This window comes from Muntiacus reevesi, chromosome 1 (assembly GCF_963930625.1).
Source record: "Muntiacus reevesi chromosome 1, mMunRee1.1, whole genome shotgun sequence".
Taxonomy (NCBI): domain Eukaryota; kingdom Metazoa; phylum Chordata; class Mammalia; order Artiodactyla; family Cervidae; genus Muntiacus; species Muntiacus reevesi.
In genome coordinates this window covers 84,880,857-84,908,206 of record NC_089249.1, presented here as the reverse complement: position 1 = coordinate 84,908,206, position 27,350 = coordinate 84,880,857, and the positions used below count along the sequence as shown (strand labels likewise).

The following is a 27,350-nucleotide window of genomic DNA, read 5'->3' as shown; positions in this document are numbered from 1 at the left end:
TCTGGGCTATATGAGGCAAAAAGAAACCCAGGGAACTCATAACTGTTGTTTGGTGGCTCCCAAGATTACTAACCAGTCTGCCTTCTTTGGCCCCACCTTTTCAGAGTCATCTTGTTATGTTCATTTTCTTTGTAATATTCAGAATTTTTAGTTGTATTATCAAGAGGAATGGTGAAAAGAACATCTCTATCTTCCCAAAAGCAGAAGTCTCCAAGGTTCATATTTTAATCTTCTTTAAATTTTCTGGATTTTCCCACATACAGTATGGGGATGATACCCAGCATGGGATTGTTACTAGCTTTAAATTGGGTAAATTAATGTACATTGTTTACTACTCTCTCTGGTATTTAGTAAGTGCATAATATCAAAAATAGTACTCCTTTATCTGCCTTACTTGCCATCCGTGTCTTTTTTTCATTTGTCATTTGCCTTTTAAAAAAATTTTTTATTTTTGTTCGCGCTGGGTCATCGTTGCCGCGTGCAGATTTTCTCTGGTTGCAGTGCACTGTCTCGTGGTGTGCGCCTCTTAGTGCAGTGACTTCTCTTGTGCAGAGCTCAGGCTCTGGGCTGTGTGGGCTTCAGTAGTTGGCAGCACCAGTGCTCCCTGGAGTGCAGGCTCAGTAGCTGTGGCACAGGAGTTTAGTTGCTCTGCACCGTGTGGAATCTACTCAGACCAGAGATTGAACCCATGTCCCTGGTATTGGCAGGTGTATGCTTAACCACTGGACCACCAGGAAGGTCTGCCTTTTATTTTTATGGAGGGTTTTTTTTTTTAAATCTATTATTATTTTCTAAATAAAAATTACATATGTAAAGTAAATATCTTTAGATAAAAATTATAATTATATATCTATATAAAAAATAACTTGTTAATCTTTTAAATGTTTTATAGTTGTATGTTGCCCAGTTTCTTTTTAAAGGTGATGAGTTCAAACCAGAGTTTTTACTTTTGTTAATAGTTTTTCTCTAAAGTATGTTTGGGGTTCCCCCCCTTCAGAAGATATGGCTAGTCTCTGAAACTGGATTTCCCCTCACCCCCACCCCAGATAAAGAGAGGCAGCAGGAGCTCTATGGATTTCAGACATCTATTTTCTGCTGTCCTTGTACATTGGTAAACACCTCCTGTGCAACACTGTTTCCATTCTTAAGAGCACTGCTTCTTGATTCAAACTTGATTTAATCTAGTCCTGCCTGTCTTGATTTTTTTTTTTTTTTCTTCCTTTAGCATCTGGTGGCAGGTTTAAGTGGTTGCAGTTAAGCAACCTGACACATGTATCACCCGTGTGTTGTTGTTTGCTATTACGCTGCATCAGTAAAACCGCATTCCCTAGAATGGACACTGGCATGAGACTCAGGCAGTCTGGAGGCCAGATCCCAGGTTGATTTTCTCATCTGTAACACTGACAGGCCTTAGGGCTTTGACTATAGTGGTGGCAAAGTTCATTCAAAAATAGTTTGGAAGTCAGCAAGTATCTGCATATTTGTAACTTCTCAGCAAAAGATATGGCCAGTAAAGCTTGGGGTATGGGCAATTAGGTTGTGTTCTTTGGTTGAAGGTCTTGAACATAGTTTGTGTGTATGCTGAAATGTCTGCTCTTCTGACTTGCTGTTTTTTGTTTCTTTTTTTTTTAATTTCTAGGGATACATCTACGCCCTTATCAGCTGCAGGGAGTCAACTGGCTAGCCCAGTGCTTCCACTGTCAGAATGGCTGCATCCTGGGGGATGAGATGGGCTTGGGTAAGACCTGCCAGGTATGTTAGTGTGGAGCGAGTACTCTTTACGTCTGCTAAAATACCTCCTTACAGCTCATTCCTGTTTTTAGCTGTCAACTATTGGTATGTATTTTTATACTAGGAGATATACAAGTATTTTTATACCTGAGCCTTTGTTATGAGATCATGACCTTGGATTTGGCTTTTCTCATTATGGGGGTAGTTTTGAACTGTCACTACCTTTGTTTTAATCTAACCCTTGACATATAGAATTACAATTAATGGGCAGGATTTTCTATATAAAGCAAATATGCCTGTCCCAGGGATCAAATTGTTTCTTCCCTCTTTAGTAATACTTGACTAGTTAACTGGATCACTTTAATATCAGTCTCCCTCAGTGGATGGTGGGGCTACTCCCCATTTCTCCACCATGCTAGAGAATTACAGAGGAGGTACTCTGTTTTCTAAAATGACCTGGCCTTCCAGTGTTAGGAGTCAGATCTACCTCCTTGGGTAGAATCAGATGTGACTTCCTTGGGCATGGATTACCAGGTTTTGTCTTGAGATTGATCCTGCCAGCAGGATAATCACCAGTACAGCTCATGTTGACAGAGGTCAGTGGTAGTCTTGGATTGATGGAAAGTTCAGACACAGATACCCCTTGGGTTCATCACACAAGGCTTATTCCTCTGTAGTGTACCAAAGAAAGTCAGTGCAGTCAGAGTATACAGCAGAGGCAATTGAGCAGAAACCATGGAAGCATAAGTTTCTTGATTCCAAAGGTTTCATCATTGAACCCACAGAGTGAGTGAAGTTCCCATTAGTCCTTTTAGAAGGACTAACCTCCCCCCTTAAGTCTGACGTCACATAGTAAACATCAAGCTGGAGCAATTCTGCTCAGAGTCTAGCCTGACCATGTTGAAAGTGAAAGTGAATGTTGCTTAGTCGTGTCCAACTCTTTGCAACCCCATGAACTATACAGTCCATGGAATTCTCCAGGCCAGAATACTGGAGTGGGTAGCCTTTCCCTTCTCCAGGGGATCTTCTCAACCCAGGGATCAAACCCAGGTTTCCTGCATTACAGGTGGATTCTTTTCTGGCTGAGCCACAAGGGAAGCCCAAGAATACTGGAGTGGGTGGCCTATCTCTTCTCCAGCAGATCTTTCTGACCCAGGAATCAAACCAGGGTCTCCTGCATTGCAGGTGGATTCTTTACCAACTGAGCTATCAAGGAAGCCCCTGACCATGTTGGCAATGCCTTAATCTAGATGTATCTCATCAATCTTGGGGTTATTCAGGATACAGTATGACCTCTGAGCATGGTTCCCCAAGGTAGCTATTTATCACCCTCAGATGTCTCTGGCAGTAATCCTGGTTCTAGTATATTCCTGAACTGAGAGCTATGGAACAAAGATAAGTATCCCAGTGTTTCTGGGAGGCAGGCCAATGGACTCTTATATTCAGGTACAGAGCCCTCCACGTAGTCTCCTGTGCAGTATCCATTTGTCATGGCAAGCTTTTAAAGAAACTTCTCTAGTCAAAAATGTGTACAGCCGTGTCTTAAAATAGGCTATTAGGCTTTACAGAGATTTTCAAATTTAGACCCTGACCTGAGTTTGTGAGGCATTATTTATTGTTTGTTTTCCTCACTGAAATGTGTGCCCCAGGAGAGCTAGGAGTGCTTTTTTTTTTGTTAACTGTTCTACACCAGAGTTCAGAGTAGAGCCTGGTGGATAGAGGGTACTCCATTAGTGCACGGGCTTCCCAGGTAGTGCTAGTGGTAATGCGATGCTTAGTCACTCAGTTGTGGTCGACTCTTTGCGAGCCCATGGACTGTAGCCCACCAGGCCTCCTCTGTCCATGGAATTCTCCATGCAAGAATACTGGAGTGGGTTGCCATGCCCTCCTCATGCTAGTGGTAAAGAACCTCTCTACCAGTGCAGGTAGACATAAAGAGATGTGGGTTCGATCCCTGGGTTGGGAAGATCCCCTGGAGGAGGGCACAGAAACTCACTCCAGTATTCTTGCCAGGAGAATCCCACGGACAGAGGAGCCTGGCAGACTACAGTCCATGGGGTTGCTGAGTTGGATAGACCAATGCAGCTTAGCATAAATCCATGTGGGGGGAAGTTAGGAAGGAGGGAAAACATCCTCCTTTAGGCGACCTGGCCAACAGAAGAGACCAGCGTGTGGTTGGTCGTCTTCACCGTCATATCTTGATTCTTCTTAGCATGTGTTTTTAGAGCATCCCTAACTTTGTGCCTCATTTGCATTGTTTTCATTGATTTCTGTTGTCTGTTCCTGATGCTTTCCTTTGTATGAAAGGTTCAGTTGCATAAGTTTTGAGCACTATTGCTTGTTGACTGTTGACGTAATTGAGTACCATAAATGTCTTCGGCAGTTGTATCAAGGCTTACCTGATTTCACTCTAGGAATGGATGACTCTCCTAAAGTGTGGAAGATTGTACATTATTTGTTTGTAAAGCCAGTCTTGTTTAATAGATTGTGTTTGTACTTTATTCTTTTTGATGCAATTATAATTGTCTCTGCAAGACTGTGGGAACTTTATAATTATTTCTCATGCAGAAAGGTGATCAAAACTGCCTTCTTTTTATGTGTTCCAGACTATTGCACTCTTCATTTATTTGGTGGGAAGATTAAATGATGAAGGACCATTTCTGATTCTTTGTCCCTTGTCTGTTTTGAGCAACTGGAAAGAAGAGATGGAGAGGTACAGAGTAGATGTAGTTGAAATTTTTTTAACTTTTTTTTCTGGGTACTATGTGAAATATGATAAAACAACATATTGTCCTAAGCAATGAGTTTATTTTTTCCAGAAAACTCTGACCTGAGGCAGTGTAGATAGAGAATGAGGATCAGATGAGGGAGGGTCCAATGGATGTTTTTGTTGCCTTTTGGCCGTTTGAAGGTCAGTACTCATTTTTAGTAAATTTTGCTGAACTGAAGGAGAAACCATCCTTTTCATAGTGATACAGTGACTTTTCATAGGAAGTAATGAATGTGGAAAAATATTTTTTCTTCTAAGAATTAATACAAGGTCCTTTCAGATGTTCATCTGACCCTTCTCCCTCTTCACATGGGGCCTTAGTCACCCTTAGGTTTACCCATTACTCTAGTTGAGGTTTCAGGGTCTCAGGACTTGTTCTGGCTGCAGAGCATCCTGGGGTCTGTACATCTGCAATCCTTCCATGAAATGTCATTTTCAGGCATGCACCCCTTGTCCATGGCTCTGTGTGTTCATCTACCTCTTTTGTTGGATTCAGACTTGCTCCAGGTCTATCCTGTGTAGTATATGCCGGTGACAAGGACAAGAGAGCCTGCCTACAGCAAGACCTGAAGCAGGAGTCATGTTTTCATGTGTTGCTAACTACCTATGAGGTATCTTGTTTGTTTTTCTACAGCCAGAATTCTTAACCTGGGACTTTAGAAGTTGTAGAACCCTCTGGGATTATATTTAGTTTTTTTGAGGGCTAATGTTATTCTAGGAGGAAAGTCTGCTTTCATCTGATTCTCACAGAGGTCCTGTGAGCAAAAGGAGTGAAAAACTGTTAGTTCGATATCTCTCCCTCTTTCTTGGTGGATCAAGGGGGAGGGCTTCCCAGAGAGGCAGCACTTGAGCTGTCTCTTGGCCGATGAGTAGAAAAAGGTAGGATGGGCTGAGGCATCATCTGTTACTAGAGGATGGGAAAGGAAGATGAAGATACTTAGTTCCCGTCTCTGTTCTCATTCTTCAAGCTAAGAATGTCCAGACTCCTGTAGGCAAGACCTTCCACGCGTTCATGCCTCCCTTTGTCTGTAAGATGCTGCCACCTAGAGGTTATGCTCGGAACTCTTACATAGTCGGTGAATGAGACCGCTAAATCCGATAGTTTAGAAGTTAATAAAAGACTAGCTTATTAATGTCAGAAGTATATCAATATCAGCCTTTACAATGTGTCTTCCTTAATTTTTCAGATTTGCTTGAAAGATGCATCTTTTCTAAAGTCGTGAGTATGCTGCACTACTTCCTGAATTTGTCCTGAATGTGTCATTCGAGTTATGTCTTCCCTTCACATTTTTTCCCCTGGTTTGTTATCCGTGAGTCTTACCAGGTGTGTGGTATGTCAAGAGTCTTACAGTCCAAGCCCCTGCTCCTTAGCTGTGTATGCGTAGATTCCCTAACTTAACCTCTGTGAACCTCAGCTTCTTTATCTGTAAAATGAGGACAGCTGCTGTGAGGATTAAGCGAGATAAGCTGTATGTGGTGGGCGGTTAGTAGACACCAGATTCTTTGCATCACAACTTGTATAGATGCCTGTCAGGACTGCTGCCTGGAAATTCTACTACAACATAGGAGGGGAATTATTTGAGCTTTGTTCTGGAAATATCCTAAAATAACCATCAAAACTATAAAGTTTTTATTTTTTAAATAATTTTATTGATTTACTTTGCCTGTGCTACGTCTTCGTTGCTGCACAGGCTTTTTCTTTTCTCCAGTTGCAACAAGTAGAAGGTGCTCTCTGGTTGTGGTGCACAGACTTCTCACTGTGGCGGCCCCTCTTGTTGCGGGGCCCAGGCTTAAGAGCTGTGGTGCACAGGCTTAGTTGCTCTGCAGCATCTGGGACCTTCCTGGCAAGGGATCAAACCTGTGTCTCCTTCATTGGCAGGTGGATTCTTTACCACTGAGCCACCAGGGAAGCCCTAAAATTAGCTTTTTAGAAAGGAATTTTTAAGTAAATTTCTTTCCAGTTATTGGCTTACAGGTCTCAAATCAGCTCATAAAGTACAGGAAACTTAGGTGTAACTCCTGATACTACCTGGTACTTACAATGGTAGGGAGGCTGTGTTGTAGTGTGTGGTTAAGCCAACAGTTACCTTATAAATTAAACAAGAGCTCAGTTTTGGGTGAATAAGAAGATACATTGACGGTTTCATTCTCATAGCATGTGTACTTATGGTTAGGTGGGATTTGTTTCTTTAATATTCAGAACCTTTACAGAGTGCTTTATCAATATTATAAATGTTATTTCATACCCAGGCTCTTCTGAGTTGGATCTTTATTTTCATCTTATTTTGAAACACTAAAGACTCAGTCATAGATTTCCTGACTTCCACGTAGTGTTTTCTTTCATTCATGTTTCATTTAAGTAAGCGTATTACTTTACTTTTCTTAAGAAAAGGATGTGCTTTCCCTCTCACTTCTTTTTTATTGTCAATAGCCAACTTAATATGTATTAAAGATCTCTCCTCTGGAAAGACATTGTTCTGGGAGTTACCACCAATACCAGGAAAGTAAACCATGTGGTGATCCCCAAGAGAACATAAACTCCAGTAGAGTTAATAAGAAGTGTACAGACTTCCATAATATTAGGCAATATATGGAAAGTCTCAAAAGGCAAGAAGATTAGGACATAGATGATATTGGGTACTTTCCATAAATTATCCTATTGAATCTGCATGAAAACCCTAGTAAGTAGGTATCGTCATCCATTTTATAGATGAGAATGGTAAGAGATTAGGTGTGACCCATCCCAGGGCACGTTGCTAGTAAATGGCAAAGCAGACATCCAAACCCACTTTGTTGTAGAGATTTTTTTAAAGAGAACTTTACAAAGTATCTAGGTGCACTGGAGTTTCACATTTTCAGTAGAAATATAATTTTTCTATATTAGATCATTATCTTAAAACCATTCCAAGTGAATTTAAGAAACTAAGTAGTAAAGGGACATTTATAATGTTTACTCAGTATGACCCCTAAGAACACAGTTGTGTTCTTTTGATGTTTTTGGCAAGGTTATACTCTGTTTTACTGTACTGCATACTGAGAACAGCCTGAAAGTGTAATGCAGTCTCAGCCCTAAAGAGGCTTATTAGGGAGGGTTGAGACTGTACATGTAACAATATGAAAACTAGGAAAATTTTTTGACAATAAACTTACAAAATCTTTGGATCAAGAGGATTAGAAATTACTTTTCCCACTTTCCATTCAGTCCTGGAATTCCCTCTGCCTCTTCCTCCAGGGAGCATCCCTTGGCGTGTCCTTTAGAGAGTAATTTGACGACCTTCTGTCACTGAGCCCAAATCCACCTCCTTATAGTCTGATTCATTAAACACTTTTTATTGGTTGCTTCTGTATGTAAAAACCTGAATATTGAGACTTCCTTGGTGGTCCAGTGGTTAAGAACAACTGATGCCTCCATTGCAGGAGCATGGGTTTGATCCCTGGTTGGGGAACTAAGATCCCACATGCCACACTGTGTGGCAAAATAAAAGACTAGAAATTAAAAAAAAAAAATCTGAATATATAGCTCTTAATGCCATAATAATACTGTAATGATCTTAATAGATTAATACCTAATCTATGTTGAATGGCAATTTAAACAGGAGCCAGGCGCTTTCCTATAGCCCCTTGAAAAGGGCTCACACACTTGTCATGCCATGACCAGTGTCCAAGATCAGCTGGACTCTTACTCCTAATGATTCTTCAGTGCAACTCCTGCTACCCGGCAGGAATGATCCTGATTCCTGCACCCTCTCTTGGACCCAGTTCTTCCCTCTATCTGCACCACTCAGTAGGTGAATGGGCCTAGGTGTCTGTTTCTGTACCCATTTTTTGGATTTTCTCTGTGGCCTCAGAGGAAGAAGGCTTCCTCCTCTTTTAAGGCCAACCTCTGCTCAAGATCTTCCTCTAATATTTGAGGGATTTTAATTTCCATATCTTTCCAGTGTTCTGCTTTACTTGCATGTACATTTAGTTGTTTTTAATTTGTGAGTATATATGTATTTTTGGCTGTGTCAGGGTCTTGGTTGCAGCTTGCTGGATCTTTCATTGTGGTGTGCTGGTGCATGGGCATTTTGTTGTGGTGCTCAGGCTTCTCTCTAGGTGTGGCTCACAGGCTTCAGAGTGTGTAAGCTCTGTAGTTTGCGGCCCTTGGGGTCTCTAGTTGAGGTGCACAGGCTCGGTAGTTGTGGACCATGGACTTAGTTGTCCTGCAGCAGGTGGGATCTTAGTTCCCCACCCAGGGATTAAACCTGCATCCCCTGCATTGGAAGGTGGATTCTTAACCGCTGAACCACTAGGGAAGTCCCCTACATTTAGTTTTTTAAGTATAAGAATAATGTAATGGGATTAGAGAATATTTACAAATGCGATAAGAGCCTTATAACTTCTACTTTATTATCTTTTGCATGGCTTTTATTATATATAATATATAAATATATATAATATTTATATCTTTTTAGTTATATAGGCCTTTTAAATTATAACATAATCATATTTATCATTTTAAATGCTATGTTTCATCACCCATTATTGGACCTATTATTATTTTCAGGTTTTTGCTGTTTTAAATAATGCAGCTTTGAACATATTAATACATACACATTTTAAATTTTTTTGTGGGCAAAACAGCTTCACAGGAGTGTATACAGAGGATATCTTCTTGGGAATTTGTGGTCATAACTATTATGGCATAGCCACCAGTGACTTCCATTAACAGAGCCAGTGATGTATCTTCCTGTTGTAACATTTGATCTGTTCACCACGTCCCCATTTTTTAATAATTTATTTGTTTATTGGTGGCACTGGGTATTCCTTGCTGCTTGATGGCTTTCTCTAGAAGCGGCGAGCAGGAGCTGCTCTTCATTGCGAGGCACAGGCTTCTCGTTGCCGTGGCTTCTCCTGTCGCAGGGCGCAGGCTCTGGGCACGTGGACTTCAGAGACTGTGACTCACGAGAGTGTGGGCTTAGTAATTGTGGTGCGGGAGCTTAGTTGTTCTGCAGCACGTGGGATCTTCCCAGACCAGGGACTGAACCTGTGTTCCCTGCATTGGCAGGCAGATTCTTTTCCATTGTACCACCTGGGAAGTCTACCATGTCCCCATGTTAAAATCACACTGGGTTTTTTTAGCTACTGTGACATCATTGTGTCTTGACTTTTCTTCTGGGTCTGTATCTTAGTCCTGCCTCATACTAACTTTATGACCTTGACCGAGTCATCTGCCTTTCTGAGCTTTAGTACCCATGTTAGTAAAAAGGGCACAGTAATGTCTACTCATTTTATTTTGGGGGGTTAAATAACATACCTAAAGCCCCAAGCTTTAGGTATGTTAAAGTGGCACATAGTAAGTGGTCATTAGTGTTTCCTTTTGCTTTCTGTCTCCAGTGCCGCCTTTTCTACCTTCAATGCATAGAACTTTCCCATCTCAAAAAATAAATTCCCTTAATTTTACTACGTTATCCAGATACTGCCTGATGTGCTTGGTCGGCTCTTGGAGAAGGCAATTTGGGTGTGTTTCTAACAGAATGGGCTTGATATTAGTCTTCCCAGAAAGAGTCTTAGTTTTGTAGTAAGACTTTTGGGTGTGAGATATGTGATTGAGTTACACAAAACTGAAAACATGGATTTTTCCCTCACAGCTTCCCTTGGAGTGTTCTTGTTGTGGATGAAGCTCACAGGTTGAAAAACCAAAGCTCCTTGCTGCATAAGACTCTTTCAGAGGTAAACTCATCGGATACTTTTAGGTTGTATATCACTCCGTTTTAAAAAAATGTTAATATTAGTTTGGTCCCATATAGAGCCAATTAACTTGGCACATTTTTTTCAGTGAGATTTCTGCAGGGTTCAATGAACATTTTATGGTGACAGAAGTAATACTTAACATGGCCTAATTTCTCTTGTCTTTTACATAGGAGATAATGTTTATTAAAAATCTGGTTGTCAAATGAATAGGACTCTACCCCAGGATAATACGTTGTATTTTTGGAAATGTTTCAACCGTCTTTTTGAGCTTCAGTTTCTTTAAAAATAATCTTACTGTAGTTTTTCTGTCTGCAATAACAAACATATCTGACATATTTATTGTACCACTCCCCCATTTACCCGTTTAAAAAATTTGACAATTCAGAGTCATGAAGAGACTAATTTCATGCCATTGAATATTCCTTCAGTCTCACCTGTCTTTGTCATACTTTTTTGAGTATGAAACCTTTGATCTTACTCCATTTACTTCCTGGAATCATTCTGGCAAAGCAGATGAGAAATGTCATCGTAGCCTTAGATTTGTCCTCTTTTCTGAGGAGCCAGTGGAACAGTTTATGAGTATGATGTGCCCTGCTTGTTGTTAACCTAGTAAAGGCTTGTTCATCCCTGCAACCTCGTGTGCAAATTTCTGGGATCGTCATTGACTTTTGGTCCCTTTCCTATAATAGATCAATTAATGAATTTAGATGTCATTTGGAGGAAAGCCTTAGATTTGGATTCTCTATTTACTGGTTAAAAGTTACGGTTTTTAGTGTTTAAGTGCAGATATGGCCACTATTATTATTATTACCCCGATCTCAAAGGTTGCTGTCCCCTAGTAGGGCCCCCCCTGCTCTGTGGTGGCCTTTGCCTTCTTTTTAAGGACTCTCTAACACTGTCTCTTTCCCAAGAGGTTGTCATACCCGGCGCCCAAGAGACTGTAAGATAGGACTTCATCAACTGCTATGCCGGTTTATTGATTTATAGTGGGGAAGAGAAGCAGATGTAGTAAAGGAAGCCTGTGTTTGGAGTGGGGAAGCTAAAGTCTGTTGCTGGCTCCAGAGCCTTTTCTTCTTATTTGTAAGGAAACAGGCTCAGAGGAGGTTGTTCTGTGTTATCTGAGTATTCCTTTTTAGGTGAGGTTTGAACTGCAGACAGCTAGTTGGTCAGGAAAAAAAACACATTTATTGATTGGGCTGAGAGGTGGGCAGAAGGGTACTGCCTTTTATTTTCTCTTCTTCCAAATACTGTTTTCAGCTTGTTTGTAAAATTTGGAAGAAACCTAAACGTCAACATAGGAATCGATTATACTCTACAATTTGTGGTATACCCATACAGTATATTTACAGAGTAAGGCTGCCATGAAAAATTATGTAGAAGAATATTTAATAAGTTTCCAAAGTTTTCTATACAAGCAGAGATTGTCTTTAGGCTTCTTTTTTCCCAGTTATAAGCTTTGATACTGAAATGAACACTGCTTTGAATTAAAATGTTAATCCATGTGATAGTGTAATTTCATTTTAGTGATTGACAACCTTGGTTATCCTTGTTGACTTCATATTTTTTGGCTACTTTAGTTCTTTGAACATATTGTAAAAATGTGATTTAGTTATTGGACACATTCATTGTTAACCATTTTCCATACTTGAAATATTGTGACTATGTTGCACTACAAGAGGCATGAGTGGGTGGGCATTGATTAGACAATTTAAAAAGAAACAAACCAAGTGAAAGTGCTCCCCCAAAAGATTTTGAAAACAGTTTTTCATTGATTGTATCATCTTTGATATCTTCTTATGACCCCCTCCCAAATCAAAGTATAGAAACACAAGAGGAAAAGTAAAAGCCGCCAATAATCCTATTCCACTGTGTATATTAGTATTTGGTATATATGCTGCCACATTCTTTGCAGCGCATGTGTACACCCAAACCTAAATATATATATGTGTGCATGCTAAGTTGTTTCAGTCGTGTCTGACTCTTTGCGACCCTGTGGACTGTTGCCCTCTAGGCTCCTCTGTCCATGAGGTTCTCCAGGCAAGAATACTGGAATGGGTTGCCATTTCCTTCTCCAACATTGTTAAAAAAATAAAAATATATTAAATATCAGAATTCAGTATATATATGCATATATATGTGCATATATACACACATAATGTATTTCCATGTTTAATATATATATATACACACATAATGTATTTCCATGTTTAATATATATACACACACAGGATATAGCTTTCTCTTTGTGCTGTATTGTTTAACTCAAATGGTATAAGGTCTTGTTAAGTTAGCTAAGAGATTGTCCTTTGCTTGACCTAACAAATGTTGTTACTGTTTTTCCTAACCTTTTACTTCATTAGTCTGTTATTCATGGTGTTCTTATTCCTCTGCTCAAAATTTAACAAGTGTCTTTCCATTTTGGGTAGTATATAGTCCAAAAATGTCCAGAATTCTTGATGTCTTGCATTGGCTACACGTGTTAAGTTTTACAAAAGGATGTTTTTAAAAAACATATCTTCTTTCTTGTAGTGGTGGTCCTGCTGCTGTAGTTTTGGGCTTCTCAAACTGCATGAGTATTTACTGTGTGCTTGAATTTGCACGTGGGTTGCGTAACAGTAACCATTTTGAATACTCATCAGTACATTAGCATTCACAAAGTGATTTTACTTTATAAATGGTATCTCCTTCAGAGGATTATTATCCCCTTCTTATAATTGAAACTGAAGAAGTATTATTTCCTACATCAAACAGCTATGTACATTTAGAACCTGAGCTTTCTGATTTCATGTCCCTGAATTCATTTCACTGAATCATTTCCTCTCTGTAAAGGTTGTAATGGGTCACTCAGTCTTGCTTTTCAGTATTACAGATTTTCACTTTATTCGTTTCTGTATCTGAGTTCTCAGTTGTCTTCAGCCTCCTGCTGACTGGAACACCCATCCAGAACAGCCTCCAGGAGCTCTACGCACTCCTCAGTTTTGTGGAGCCTGATCTCTTTTCCAAGGAGCAGGTGGAAGATTTTGTTCAGCGTTACCAGGACATTGAGAAAGAATCTGAGTCAGGCAAGTTCCCTTCTTAGAAATCATGTCCAAGAGGTCTGGGCCCAGCAACTTCCCTAGGGCTTAAGGGTTATAGATAGAAAAGAAGGAGAATCCATAACCAGAGAACCCCTGCTGGGGAAATAAAGAGCCGCACAAAGATGAGGTGATGTCAGAGCTCCCCTATTGTTCCTGGTGCCTGCTGTTCGTGAGTCTCTTGTTTGTAATAGTGCTTATTTGGGTCATTATCAGAAGAAAGAGTGTCTGCTGGTTTGCAGACTTTTTTTTTTTTCCAACATGTAATTTCTGTGAGGACTTGGATAACTTCCCATGGTACTTCTTGAGGCAGAGAAATATGTGTGTGCCGTAGTCTGAAACTGTCATTCAGGGTTCCTTAGCACTGGTGTTTCTTTTAACACTTTTTATCAGTGCATAAGAACCAAAAGTCTGTGCTGGATGGTGGTAGGAGTAAAGGAGGAAGCCATTCTGGTTTGTACAATGGTCATTCGTAGTTTTCCTCTCATACCTTTGCTCCTCTGCCTCATAAAATTATCTATCTATGTGATACTATCCCAGGATCATTATTCAAAATAATTGATAGACATGCCAACTAGTGGGTCTGTATGTACTAGCTGAGGATGAGTTGTAAAGGCTTCTCACAGCAGAAATCTCCATACCACAGATTGAATTTTACCTGGGGAACCTGCTCTGATTGTTCCCATGTTTAAGGTTGCTATATAAAATATTCCAAGTCAAATATTACACAGGACATACTGATCTTTTAAAAATTATTTGTTTATCAAATTCAAATTTAACTGGGACTTGTATTTTTATTTTCTGTATTTGGCAATCCTGCTTGCAGTGTAATTCCAGTTTAGGCTAGTTTTCAAAGTTTCCGACAGCTCAGGAGGGAAAAAGGGTATGGAAGTCAAAGAACGTAGTGTGAGTACTAGCACCTTTAGCAGCCAGCTCTGTGACTTTGGATAAGGGATTTAACCTCTCTGAACTTCACTTAGTTATACAAATAGGGACAATGTTACCAACTTGCCTACATTTCTGAGCTGTTATGCTGATCAAATGCAGAAGTATCTTGGAAAAAGAATAGCTCTATGCAAATGAGATTGTTAGAAACAGAAGTTTGAAATAGAATCCAAGGAAGGAGGAAATACTGTGAAAAATCACCTTGCTGGCCTAGAAGGCAGAATTGGTATGAAAATGAGAAGCAAAAGTAAACTGTGGCATACTCTCTAATAGTTCATTGCCTTGGTTTTGCTTTTGTCCCACACCACTTGTGTGTGCTTTTTTCTTTCCTTGTACAGCAAGTGAGCTATACAAACTCTTGCAGCCATTTCTGCTGAGGCGAGTAAAGGCTGAGGTAGCCACAGAGCTTCCCAGGAAGACGGAAGTAGTGATATACCACGGCATGTCAGCACTGCAGAAAAAATACTACAAGGCCATTTTGATGAAAGACCTAGGTAATCAGAGGGTACTTGTCCATTTAGAAACTAATCAGGATGTGATTTTCATGGAAGGAAATATTTTATAATCACACTCAGTTTGTATAGCAAGAATACGGGATGGGATTTTTTATTCTGAATAGTAGTCAGGTCAACTAGAGTGAAACTGGCAGAGTATCTTTGCCAGTCAAAGTGTAACTATGACTTTGTTGTTCGTTGACTTTGTGAGACTTCCTCCCCATCCCCCTACTCCTGGTTTTCCTTAAAGGGCTTCCCCTGGTAGCTCAGATGATAAAGAATCTACCTGCAATGCAGGAAACCCGGGGTTGATTCCAGGATTGGGAAGATCCCCTGGAGAAGGGAATGGCAACCCACTCCAGTATTCTTGCTGAGAGAGTTTCATGGTCAGAGGAGCTTGGCAGGCTACAGTAGGGTCGCAAAGAGTTGGACACGACTGAGCAGCTAACACTTTTACTTTTCTGTCTTAAAACAAGCTGATGGTTAAGAAAACTTCTTATCAGTGTGCTGTTCTTAATGCACTTCAGTGAAATTTGGGAGGTTAATATAGATTTGAAAGATACATTATTGAAATGAGTAAGGTTATGTATGGAAACTTGCAGGGTTTTTTGTTTTTGTTCAGTAATCCATCTCTCTCTCTCTTTTTTAAATTTCAGATGCGTTTGAAAATGAGATGGCGAAGAAAGTTAAACTTCAGAATGTCCTGTCCCAGCTTCGGAAGTGTGTGGATCACCCATATTTGTTTGATGGTGAGACAATGCCCTTTTTTCTCAGCATTACTTTTTGTTGTCATTTTATGGCCAACCTCCTCACATACTGTAGTTCCTTTTCCACAACTGCTTCTCTTTGTTCAGTATAATTGTTCATCGTTCAGTCACTAAGTCATATCTGACTCTTTGTGACCCCACGGGCTGCAGCTCTCCTATTTCCCTGTAGTGCACACCCGGAGCTTGCTCAAACTCGTGTCCATTGAGTCAGTGATGCCATCCAACCATCTCCTTCTCTCTTGCCCCCTTCTCCTCCTGCCCTCAATCTTCCCCACCATCAGGGTCTTTCCCAGTGAGTCATCTCTTTGCATCAGGTGACCAAAGTATTGGAGCTTCAGCATCAATCGTTCCAATGAATATTCAGGGTTGATTTCCTTTAGGATTGACTGTTTTGATCTCTTTGCGGTTCAAGGGACTCTCAAGAGTCTTCTCCAACACCACAGTTCAAAAGCATCAATTCTTTGGCTCTCAGCTTTCTTTATGGTCTGACTGTCACATCTGTACATGACTATTAGAAAAACCATAGCTTTGACCATACAGACCTTTGTCAGCAAAGTGATGTCTCTACTTTTTAATACGCTCTCTAGACTTGTCATAGCTTTTCTTCCAAGGAGCAAGTGTCTTTTACTTTTGTGGCTACAGTCACCATCCACAGTGATTTTGGAGGCCAAGAAAATGAAATCTGTCACTGTTTCCACTTTTTTCCCTTCTGTTTGCCATGAAGTGAGTGATAGGACCAGATGCCATGATCTTCATTTTTTTGAATGTTGAGTTTTAAGCCAGATTTTTCACTCTCCTTTATCACCGTCATCCAGAGGCTCTTTAGTTCATCTTTATTTTCTGCCACTGGAGTGGTATCATCTGCATATCTGAGGTTGTTGATATTTCTCCTGGCAATCTTTATTTCATTATGATAGAAAATCATTTAAATTTTGCCACTTTTCTGGGTCTTCATTTATTTTGGAGAGCTTCCTGTGTCACATGAAACTTACGGGAAATCATGTGAATACTTCTCTCCTGTGAATCTGCCTGTGTCCATCTTTGTTCTTTTCATATTCAAGATCGAGTGAGAGATCTTACAGCACATTTGTCGTGTCTCTTTATTCTTCTATCATCTAGAAATACTCCTCAGTTGTTTTTTTTTTTTTTTTTAACTTTTTCATTAAATTGACAGTTTGGAAGAATCATGGCTATATGTTTTATGGGATGTCTCATACTCTGAATTTTTTTATGATTGGATATCCCTTTGTCTTGAACCCACTCAGTGAACCTTTTTTGTCATCACCATTGCTAGTTCATCAGTGGTCGCTGTGTGGCTCAACTGATGGTTATCAGTTCACTTTTTTAAAATTAATCTCTCAAAACCTTTGGCACAGTTGATCACTCCTTGAAACACCTTTTTCCTTTGGCTTTTGAGACAATACTTTCTCTTGCTTTTCCATCTGCCTTATGTCTTCTCTTTCTCTGCCTCCTTTGCTGAGGGAATTTCATCTCATGGATGTCTGTAAATTTCCCTTTAAGTACTAATTTAGCTGCATTCTACACATGATATGTAGTATTTTCATTTTCATTCAAATTGGTTTTGTTTTTGTTTTTTTAATTCACTCTGATGGGTAGCCAGTGGGACAGTTCCAGGTGTTTTATGCTGTGAGGGCTCTAGTATTGATATGATCAATGCAGAGGCTTTTCTGCAGTCATTTTAAGGAAGTCCTTGCCAAGAAGGTGTATGAATTGTTTAAAAATGTCGCAGAATCTTAATGAGGTGCATGTCAGAGCTTTTCTTTTATGCGAAGAGTTGTTGGGAACATGTAGATTTTGAAAGAAGCCTTCCAGGTTATTTTGCTATCCTCAGCATGAGAATGACTAATTTATATCTAACCCTATGTCTTGATTTGTTTTCTAGAATGAGAACCTGAAGGTTTCAGTTTTGGGTCTGTCTGGTCTTTAGCATCTCCCTGTGTTTCAGTTTCCCAAAGAGTAGATTTGTTCCTTGGGTAAACATTTCTGAGACATATTGGATGTGCCAGACTCTGTGGTTGATGTTGGGTAGCGCTGATATCATAATATAAACAAATAATTATGAAATGCCTCAAAGAGATATGAGACTTTGGCCCATTATCAGTCAGAAGGATCTTGGCTTCTCTGTAACCTTGCCGTCAGCTTCTCCATTCAGAGTCTGCCCCAATGGGAATACATTTACTGGGAGTGGGTCCTTTCTTTTCCAGGTGTGGAACCAGAGCCTTTTGAAATTGGAGACCACCTGATTGAGGCTAGCGGGAAACTTCACCTGCTGGATAAACTGTTGGCATTCCTGTATTCCAAGTAGGTGATAGGTTCATATTTTCTACTCTGAGCTGGTGATTGTTAAAACCAGAATAATGAGCAACTCACTGATTTCTTGAGACTAATCCCAGTTCTCCCTTTTTCCAAGACCCTGATTCAGGTTCTGCCTTTTCTGCAGGTACACCCTTCATCCCATGTCATCCCCTCTATGATCATCCTTTCCTTTCCTGAATTCCTACAGCACTTAGGATCCTAATCCAACACTTGGCAACGTACTGCCATAATCTGCTATCTGGTTAATTGCTGTATAAACCATGTCACTCCAGCTGTATTCTTTAGTTCTACAGAGACAAAGATACCGTCAAACATTTCTTTTTAAAAGGCCTGCTGGTGTACCTTGCTTTGAATTGGCACATATTAAGTACTTAGCAAATATTTACTCTTGTTAACTTGTGGGGCTTGAGTTGAACTCAGGGAGAACTCAGGGACTCTCCCTGAGATGCAAGTTGGGTTTTGGAAGAATAAGCCACTTTGGGGGCCTGTAAAGATTTAGCTAAGTGTTCAGTGGCCTGGTGTCCGGCCTATATCTGATCCTCTGGTCCTCGGAGGGACAGAGCAGTCTAGAAAAGCATCCCAGTTTCCCAAGGATTTCTAAGTTGTCCCTTAGGGACAACTGACCCAGGAAGGCTTGAACCAACCTAAAACCTCAGATTTGGCAAAAGTGTACAACATTAGGAATGTGCAAGTCAAACAACTGCATGCCTGATTGTATTTTATAGGCTATGATGTATCTCCTCTAAGTGTCCTAGTGTTGCAGAAGGACCCATAAATAGCTTCTCTTTGACCTTTTCATTTCACAGGTGATGAAACAGGCCCAGAGAGGCTAAGTGGCTTGTCTGAGGCCACTATAGCCAGCAAATGACAGAAATGGGATTAGATGAGGTTCTAATCTAATGGGATTAGATGAGGATTAGATTTTAAGTTCAATACCTTTTCTACCAATTTGAGGCTAGAGTCTTGAAGGAGTTTTTCATAATTGTTCATCTACACCTATCACAAACCCAGATTAAATTAGTTTTCCTACTAGAATGTTGTTTAGACAGTGCCATATAGTACTTCTTTGTTGATGAAAACTTAATAGCTGATAACCATGGGGCTGTAGGTTTGAATTTTTTTTGGCCATACCGTGAAGCTTTTGCTTGAACCTGGCCCTTGACAGAGAAAAGTGCAGAGCCCTAATAACTGGACCACCAGGGAATTCCCTTGAATTTGTCCTTGATCTAATCCATTTTGCCACCTCCTTTCTTCTCTCCTCTCCCTGCGTAAGTTTTCTCATGTATCATATGGGATATGAAATGCCACCTGCCTCTTGCTTCTCTAAAGTGATGCTTCTCAAAATTTTCAACCAATAGAGCTGTAATTGAAAGGATAGTGACTTTCACCCCAAAGTAGAGAAGAGCTATGGATTGCCAGCCACAAGCTCTTTAGGGTCATCAGTTTTTGTTTCATTTTTTTGTACATTTGAATTTTGCTTTTTTCTCTTCACATATCTTTTATTTTGCTGTTAGAACTATATGTTTCTTTCCATTTAGTAATTGCCATCCTGGAAAGAAGCACCTTGGTTATCTAGGGCTTCTTATACCCTCTGGTGCATTGACAGACTCCTGGGAATATCCCAGCACTAGTGAGAAGTGCTGTAAGGACTCGGCTACTGATGCAGTTACATCCTTATATAAAACATTTCACATTACTGAAGAAGACTCTGTAAATGTTTATGATGCTTATGTTTCTACTTCAGGACTTCATTTCTTGGTAAACTTGCATTCTTTGCTAAGTTTCACCTGCAGGAAATCCACCCTATATACTACTGGAGTTGGCAGTTTTTCCTTTTCTTTTTCTTGCCAGAGGCCATCGAGTTTTACTTTTCTCCCAGATGACCCAGATGTTGGATATTCTCCAAGACTACCTGGATTATAGAGGTGACATCCCTTGGCCATTCATTACGTTACTCAAGACTTTTAGACTTAACAGTCCAGATGGGCCCGTGAAGAATTATCTGGGGTGTGGGGATGTTACAGAGAACAACAGTGTAAGAATATTATTCAGAATCAAAGGAAGATAGCTTACAGCAGGGGCATGCCTGTATATGAGAAGAGACAAAATTCGTGTTTGGTTTTGAGCAGACAGTGTTTTACGCCACAGTGACCAATTGAAAATGCTTTCTATTTCTCTGTTTTCTCCCTCTGTGTGAAGGCTACAGCTATGAGCGTGTGGATGGTTCTGTGAGAGGAGAAGAGAGACACTTGGCCATTAAGAACTTTGGACAGCAGCCCATCTTTACTTTTCTCTTGAGTACCAGGGCAGGTAGGCCACATCCCTATTGATGAAAGCAGACAAATTAAAGGGTGAAACAGTACATTTAAATCCTAATCATTAGAATGTTTTTCCTTAATTCACTGAAAGGTGAGGTTTTTACTGAGGAGTGTAAAAAAAAGGGTGGAGGGAATTGAGGTAGGTTACATCAGTTTATCACTGTACTAGACTAGCATGTTACTCGTTTCTGTCAAACTGATTTAAGCTTTCATCTCATCAGAGAAGTAAGGCTAAAACCTGGGGTTGTTGGAAAGTAATTCTGATCTCTTTTGACCAATGACCTGGGGTCATCCTGAAAGATTTCTATACTTTTGTATAGAAATTTTAGTTTTAGTCATGTTCAATAGAGACAGCTGTCCTTCCCAACCATGAATTTGGGAAATGAGATAGCAACCTGCCTACTAGTTGTCCTTCTGACAGGTAGCTCTGAAAGTGTTGTGAAAACTTAGTAAAAAATCTGTTTTTAAAAAGTGTGATTGTAATGACATTTCCAGCTCTTTAGAATTAATTGTAACATTGTCTGTATATGACTTAAGTCATAAATATTTTATATGACATTTGTAGTTCCATACCACTTATGGAATACTTTCATTTACTTAAATAGTGGCAGCTCTTGGAGATGAAATTATTCTCATGTCATGGAACAAGCAGACCTTAAATTAATTTTGAATTCACAGAATCTTAAGTTTCTTTTTTTCTCTTTGTTTTTGGTAGACCTAAATTTGATGGAATAGAATTAGGAGCTCTAAAATGATGTATGTCCTCTATTGTAAAGAGAGATCAGTATATTTATGAGAAGAGAGTTCAGTCTTATTTAGTAAGTATTTATTAAGTGCCTGGTACTATAGGGTATTAAAATGGAGTGTTGAATATAATCCTTGACCATAAGGAGATTGTTTTACCTGTGTATGTCTCATCTCTGTATTACAGAGATACAGTGAAATTCATTTGGTACTGCTTGCTTCTAAGATCATAGACTGCACCCTCGATCTCAGCCACGTATTCATGTTGCAGTTGTCTTGGGGTAGTTTTAGGAGAGACTGATTAGGTAACCTGATAATAAGTGGCTGAGTAAGTGGCTGAGATCGAGGGTGCAGTCTGTGATCTTAGAAGGAGATCCAACCAGTCCATCCTAATGGAAATCAGTCCTGAATATTCATTGGAAAGACTGATGCTTAGACGCTGAAACGCCAATACTTTGGCCACCTGATGTGAAGAACTGACTCATTAGAAAAGACCCTGATCCTGGGAAAGATTGAAGGCAGGAGGAGAAGTGGATGATGGAGAATGAGATGGTTGGATGCCATCACTGACTCAATGGACATGAATTTGAGTAGACTCCGGGAGTTGGCAGTGGACAGGGAGGCCTGGCGTGCTGCACTCCATGGGGTTGCAAAGAGTCGGACACAACTGAGCGACTGAACTGAACTGAACTGATGCTTTACTGATTTCAACACCGTCATACTCAGCAGCATTGTTTGAAACATCTGAAATTAGGAAGAAAGATCTCTGCTTTTCAACTAATCTCTTTGGAGTTCTCAGAATTAGTCAGAACAGAGGGATCTCATAGGAGCCAAAGCAGTCCTGAGCCTTATCCAAACACTAGCTGTCCTGTTTACTGTCACATTTTAGTTGTTGATTTGCATCATTATCATTTATTCAAGTTTCTCTCCGACTTTCAGGTATTTCTGATTGAGTCATGTTGCCAGCAGGTGGCAGTGAGAGCTCATGAATATGTCTCAGACAAGTCTGGCTATAGCTTATTTATAAAATATCACCCCTTAATGAAGAACAGCTGAATGTAACAGTAACCCAAGAAGAAGGAGAAAACTTTTATGAAATAAAAATTTCATAAAAAAATTAAAAACACTTCAGTAAAATAAGTGCCTGGGAGTATTATGGAGTAAAAAACATAGGCTCTGAAGCCAGACCATGTGGTACTGAATCTGGCTCTTTCTGCAGCTTCCAATTATCCCTTAACCTCTCTGTGCTTCCATTGCAACATCTATAAAATGAGTACCCATGATTATTGCCAGGATTACAGGAGTTAATATATGTAAAGCACTTTAGAATGGTGCCTGCAGAGAGTAAAGCGTAGCACCTGGGTAGCTGTCATTGTTATTCAGCATATTAGCATCTCTCGGTAATCAGTCTTTATTATCTGTTTATTCCGACTTTAATTTTATATAAAGGCTTTAATTAGAATGTTCCTGCCTGACTGAAGATCCAGTTTAGAGGCAGTAGCCCATCTCAGAAGTTAGTCCTTAGTTCTGGCTCCAGGAACAAGCCATTTCAGGCTTGCTTGTTTCAGCAACGAGCTGTAATGACCCTGGCAAGAGGGAGTCCATTTTGTGCTTGTTTCCACATTAATCAAAGAGAAGGCTGTAATTTGCCTTCATAGTTCTTCTCGTTAATTCCTGTAGTCCAAGGAGCCTCCACAGCCCTTTTCCTAAAGAAAGACTGGGAAGTTGTCCCAGGGAGTGTTTTTGCCCTTTGGTTGGTTTTGTTACCTTCTCCTTAATTAATGTGGAGACAAGTAACAGAAGAGAATTCCTAAAGTCTTCTCCAATCAGAGGGAGGTAGCCCCCCTGCTCCGCTTGGGGGTGTAATGCATGACATCTCCTCTTCTCATTAACTTGTGTCAGAGCTCGTGCTGCCTGGTTGTAACTTGCAGTGGACATTAAGAGGTCTTCTCTTGGTGCCCACAGCCAGACCTTGCTCATATCTAAAACTGTTTCTGAAAGAGCATGTGTCCTTTTCCACAGACTATTCTTAACGAAGTTCAATGAAGATTTTTAAACAGAAGAGATTTAAAATGGATTCAGGGCGCTAACTTAAGTACCTGCTTTTGCTCCTTACCCCGCTCCACTCATTTCCATTATTTGCAGTTGTTAAAATTTCCTGAGTCAGGCAATAAGGGCCCAGGTAGGACTTTTAACCACTACAAAGCTCTGTCTAGCGTTGAGGATGCGGGTGTCAGTTTGAAGGATGAAACCAGTCATTTTGGCTGCTTTCAGTTTATCAATCTTAATGCCGTGGCCTGTGTCATCATAGTCTGGTCCTTAGCCCATGTACTGCTGCTAACATTCTTTTTTGTATTATTTTCAGGTGGAGTTGGCATGAACTTAACGGCAGCAGATACTGTTATTTTTTTTGACAGTGATTTCAATCCTCAGAATGACTTGCAAGCAGCTGCCCGGGCTCACCGAATTGGCCAGAACAAGTGAGAGATTTAAGCATAGCTCTGGTTCCACTTCCTTGGCTCTTCAGTAGTTCTGGGTTTGGGGGGAAGGTGAAGAATGTGGGCTGGTGACAGTTCTAGACTGGAGGGTGAGAGACCAGTAGGTTTTAGCCTATCTCTGTTGCTGACTCCAGAGTAGTACTGGGCTGGGACTTGCTTTGGTAAAAAGCAAAGTCAAATTGTGAAAGGACTAGGAGGAACTTTGAGAAATTACTTGACATCCTTCCTGAGTTAAGGTGTGATTCAGTTTAAAAATAAAGTTATGGGTTTATGGACCTAAAATAAAAAGATAAGTCTTACTCTCTGACCTGGTCATGATTTAGATCTAACAGAGGTTTTCCTCTACCACAGATAAGGAACCCCAAACATGACCACCTTGTCATCCCTCCCTTGACTCTTTTGTAAAGATTCAGTGAGAATTAGAGGCCAGATTCTCTCTAACAAATAACTCAGGTTCACGTACAACAATCCCCCGTTAGTTGTACTCTGAACACGGCATTTTAGGTTTGTTTCCTTTTTTATGTCTTGACCTGGCATGCTTGCATGCTTCTTTGCAGACCCTTCTATGTTAGCACATTAGTTTTCTGTGATTTCTCTACAGGTCTGTTAAAGTTATTCGGCTGATTGGCCGAGACACTGTGGAAGAGATTGTCTATAGGAAAGCAGCCTCCAAACTGCAGCTCACCAACATAATCATAGAAGGGGGCCATTTCACTCTGGGAGCCCAGAAACCTGCTGCGGATGCCGACCTCCAGGTAAGACACACTGTTCTTCACTTTGTTTTTATTTTTTTTTTAACTTATTTATTTATTTGGCCTTTATGGGTCTTGTTTGCAGCATGTGGAAATTTTAGTTACATCGTGTGGGATCTAGTTCCCTGACCAGGGATCAAACCCGGGGCCCCTGCATTGGAAACATGGAGTCTTAGCTCCTGGACCACCAGGGAAGTCCCTGTTCTTCATATTAGATGATGTCATGGTTTTAGTCAGTGCTTTCATGGATGAGATAGTAGATGAATTAACCACCCACTCTCTCCTGCTACACATTTGTTCCCTGGCCAGATTCTTTCCTGCCATAGGAAGATCCCCTGGAGGAGGAAATGACAACCCTCTCCAGGATTCTTGCTTGGGAAATTCCATGGACAGAGGAGCCTGGCGGGCTGTAGTCAATGGGGTCACAGAATCAGACACGACTGAGCATGCATGCAGATAATATCTATACTACATGCAGGCCGCTGTGGGAGTGAAAATGAAGATGATAAATAAAGGCAGCAGAATACAGAATAAGGGTGGACTTTGGATCTCTTTTACTTGGATTCAGATCCAAGCCTTGTCTCTTACTGGCTGTGTTGCTTTGAGCAGGTAGCTTAATCTTTGCTTTCTGAAAATGAGGATACCACAGGTTCCATCAGGGGGCCTTAAGAGAATTAGGTAAAATAAACAACTCAGCATAATATTATTAATCATTTATCTTGTACCTCCATCTTAACCCCAGACCCTTTGATCAGTGCTTTACATCACCTTCTTCACACTCAGAGGAGGGTAGACAAGATCAGGAATTCAGAATTATGCCGTGGGAAAAACAGATGAAAGAACTAGAGTTAATTGCTTGAAGGAGGAGACACCAGCTAGGAAGCAGATGCAGGCTTGGAAGATATTAGAGAAAACTCTTCTGTAAGAGGACTTGGAGATATTCTGTAGCAGCCCTTGGGTTTAAATTAGAACCCATATTATGATATAGCCCAGGTCCTCCCATTTTGACCCAGGGATAGGGGGCTAGAAGCAGAGAGACTGACTTCTAGGATGCTGGAAAGATCCAGGCATGAAGTGAGTTATAAACCTCTGACATAGGCAGTAGCAATGGGAGGGTCTGGTGTGAGCTACACTACAGAAGAAGAAATGACAGGAGCTGCTGCTTAGAGGTGGGAAGCTAGGGAGAATGGAAAATTTAAAGATGTCTGTAAGGTCTTCAGCCTGGATAATGAAGAGGATAGAAATTAGGAAGCAAGAAGGTTAGGTAGAGATTTAGGAAGGGGAAGATAATTTAGGCTTTAGTCAACAGAGTTTGCAATAAAAATGTATTAAAAAAAAATTACTGTTAGAGGAAAAGCTCAGAGATAAAAATTTCATTTGCAAAAGTTTGTAAGAGAGTAGACTTTAAAGAGACTAGTTTATCAAACAGAAAATACAACAAGTATTTAAAAGGAAAAATTACTATTAAAAGCGGAGTTGCCAAGTGTTTGGTTAGTCTGGTTTTTCTCACTTGGTTATCATGTCCACAAAGACCAGTGTATATCTTTACACATCTGCTTTGCAGAAGACAGGGCTCACGTTGGTTTTGTTAGGAAGTCAGTAACTTATGCAAAAGGCTCAAGGTTTCATTTATTTTGGAACGTGAACTAGAAAGTAACCCTGGGTTTTGTATGTTTACTTGTTTGGTTTTTGTTTCTCTTAAGGTGCAAAGTGTGGTTTTTTTCCCTTTTTCTGTTTTTTTCTTTTTTGTGTGTGTGTGTGCACGCTTGTCCATGCTGGTGGCAAAGCAGATTGTATATGTGTTCACATTTTCCAAGAGGCAGTTATAAATGTAAGATGGCAGCTTGAGAGAAAGGTATGGGCAGACTGCAGAGACTCTTACAGTTCTCCAAGCATGAGTTCTCTGTAGAACCTGTGAGTGACAAGTTCATTGGTCTGGTGAGCGGAATGAATGGCTGAGCCTTGGTGTGTGGGAGTTGTCAGTAAGAAGCTTGAACTCTCCCAATTGGGGAGGGGCCCAGGGGATTCAGTGATGGTGTCCCTGTGACATAGACTGCTGGGCATGTCCATGTGATTGTGTAAACATGTCTCTGTGCCATGGGCCAGATCCTAATGGGAACATAGACCCCCCCTAACTGTTTGAGAGGGGCTCTATCAGAATCTCTCCCAGCTCATGGTTAGTAGAAGGTTACTTCTGATTTTTCTCTTACCTACCAAGCCTCTGCAAGTTATCTCTGGTTGCCAGAAGCAAAGATAACACCCCAGTGCCCTTATCTCCAGAGAAAGCAGGGTTTGTCTAATAAAAAGAATCCGATAGTCAAAGATGTGACTGTGTTTCAGTAAATCTAAGAAGTACTGGATCATGAAATCCTCAAAGAAGGAAGCGGATTCATTATCCTGCAGGAAGAACATAATAGAAACAGAGGCAGAGACAAATGGAGTGAACATTTATTGAATGATCACTGTGTGCCAAGTATCATATGAAGTGCTTCTTTCCAATTGTTTCTGTGATATGAATAACAGAAGAATGAGGTAGGCACTCACCTTATTCCCATTTCAAATAATTTGCCCAAGAATGTTCATTCATTAAGACTGCAACCCAAGGACTCTGTAACCTCCAAGCATATGCCCTTGCCTTTAATTACTGTAATATATTTCTTCTCATGGGCTTCCCAGGTGGTACTAGTGGTAAAGAACCCGCCTGCCAATGCAGGGGACATAAGAGATGTGGGTTCGATCCCAGTCAGGAAGATCCCCTGGAGGAGGGCATGGCAACCCACTCCAGTATTCTTGCCTGGAGAATCCCATGTACAGGGGAGCCTGGCGGGCTACAGTCCATAGTATCGTCATGAAAGGGTCAGACACGACTGAAGGGACTTAGCATGCACACACATTTCTTCTCTAAAAATACATGTGGTCCCTTGATAACTGAGACACATCACAAGTGAAAGGTAGACTGAAGGGAGTATCCCAGTATGGACCAGTCTTTTTCATAAATAGTGCCTTCTATCTTTGGTGCCAGTTGCTGAAGTGAAAGTTGCTCAGTCATGTCTGACTCTTTGCAACCCCATGGACTATACAGTCCATGGAATTTTCCAGGCCAGAATACTGGAGTGGGTAGCCTTTCCCTTCTCCAGGGGATCTTCCCAACCCAGGGATTGAACCAGGGTCTCTCAGATTGCAGGCG

General features: G+C 40.5%; 1 protein-coding gene across 3 annotated transcripts in view; it reads left to right on the top strand.

The window, feature by feature from the left end:
- Window positions 1–27,350, top strand: part of CHD1L (chromodomain helicase DNA binding protein 1 like) — a 59,923-nt gene that overhangs the window by 13,636 nt on the left and 18,937 nt on the right. For 2 of the 3 annotated variants that reach the window (XM_065905698.1, XM_065905714.1), the window contains exons 2-14: window positions 1,640–1,752; window positions 4,338–4,444; window positions 4,998–5,112; window positions 5,689–5,720; window positions 10,132–10,213; window positions 13,134–13,296; window positions 14,592–14,747; window positions 15,404–15,496; window positions 17,740–17,836; window positions 19,703–19,776; window positions 20,051–20,161; window positions 23,279–23,393; window positions 24,013–24,166. In XM_065905698.1, coding sequence (XP_065761770.1) covers window positions 1,640–1,752; window positions 4,338–4,444; window positions 4,998–5,112; window positions 5,689–5,720; window positions 10,132–10,213; window positions 13,134–13,296; window positions 14,592–14,747; window positions 15,404–15,496; window positions 17,740–17,836; window positions 19,703–19,776; window positions 20,051–20,161; window positions 23,279–23,393; window positions 24,013–24,166 — 1,412 coding nt within the window. The remainder of the gene's footprint in view (window positions 1–1,639; window positions 1,753–4,337; window positions 4,445–4,997; window positions 5,113–5,688; window positions 5,721–10,131; window positions 10,214–13,133; window positions 13,297–14,591; window positions 14,748–15,403; window positions 15,497–17,739; window positions 17,837–19,702; window positions 19,777–20,050; window positions 20,162–23,278; window positions 23,394–24,012; window positions 24,167–27,350) is intronic. The other variant, XM_065905705.1, reaches the window with a different exon arrangement.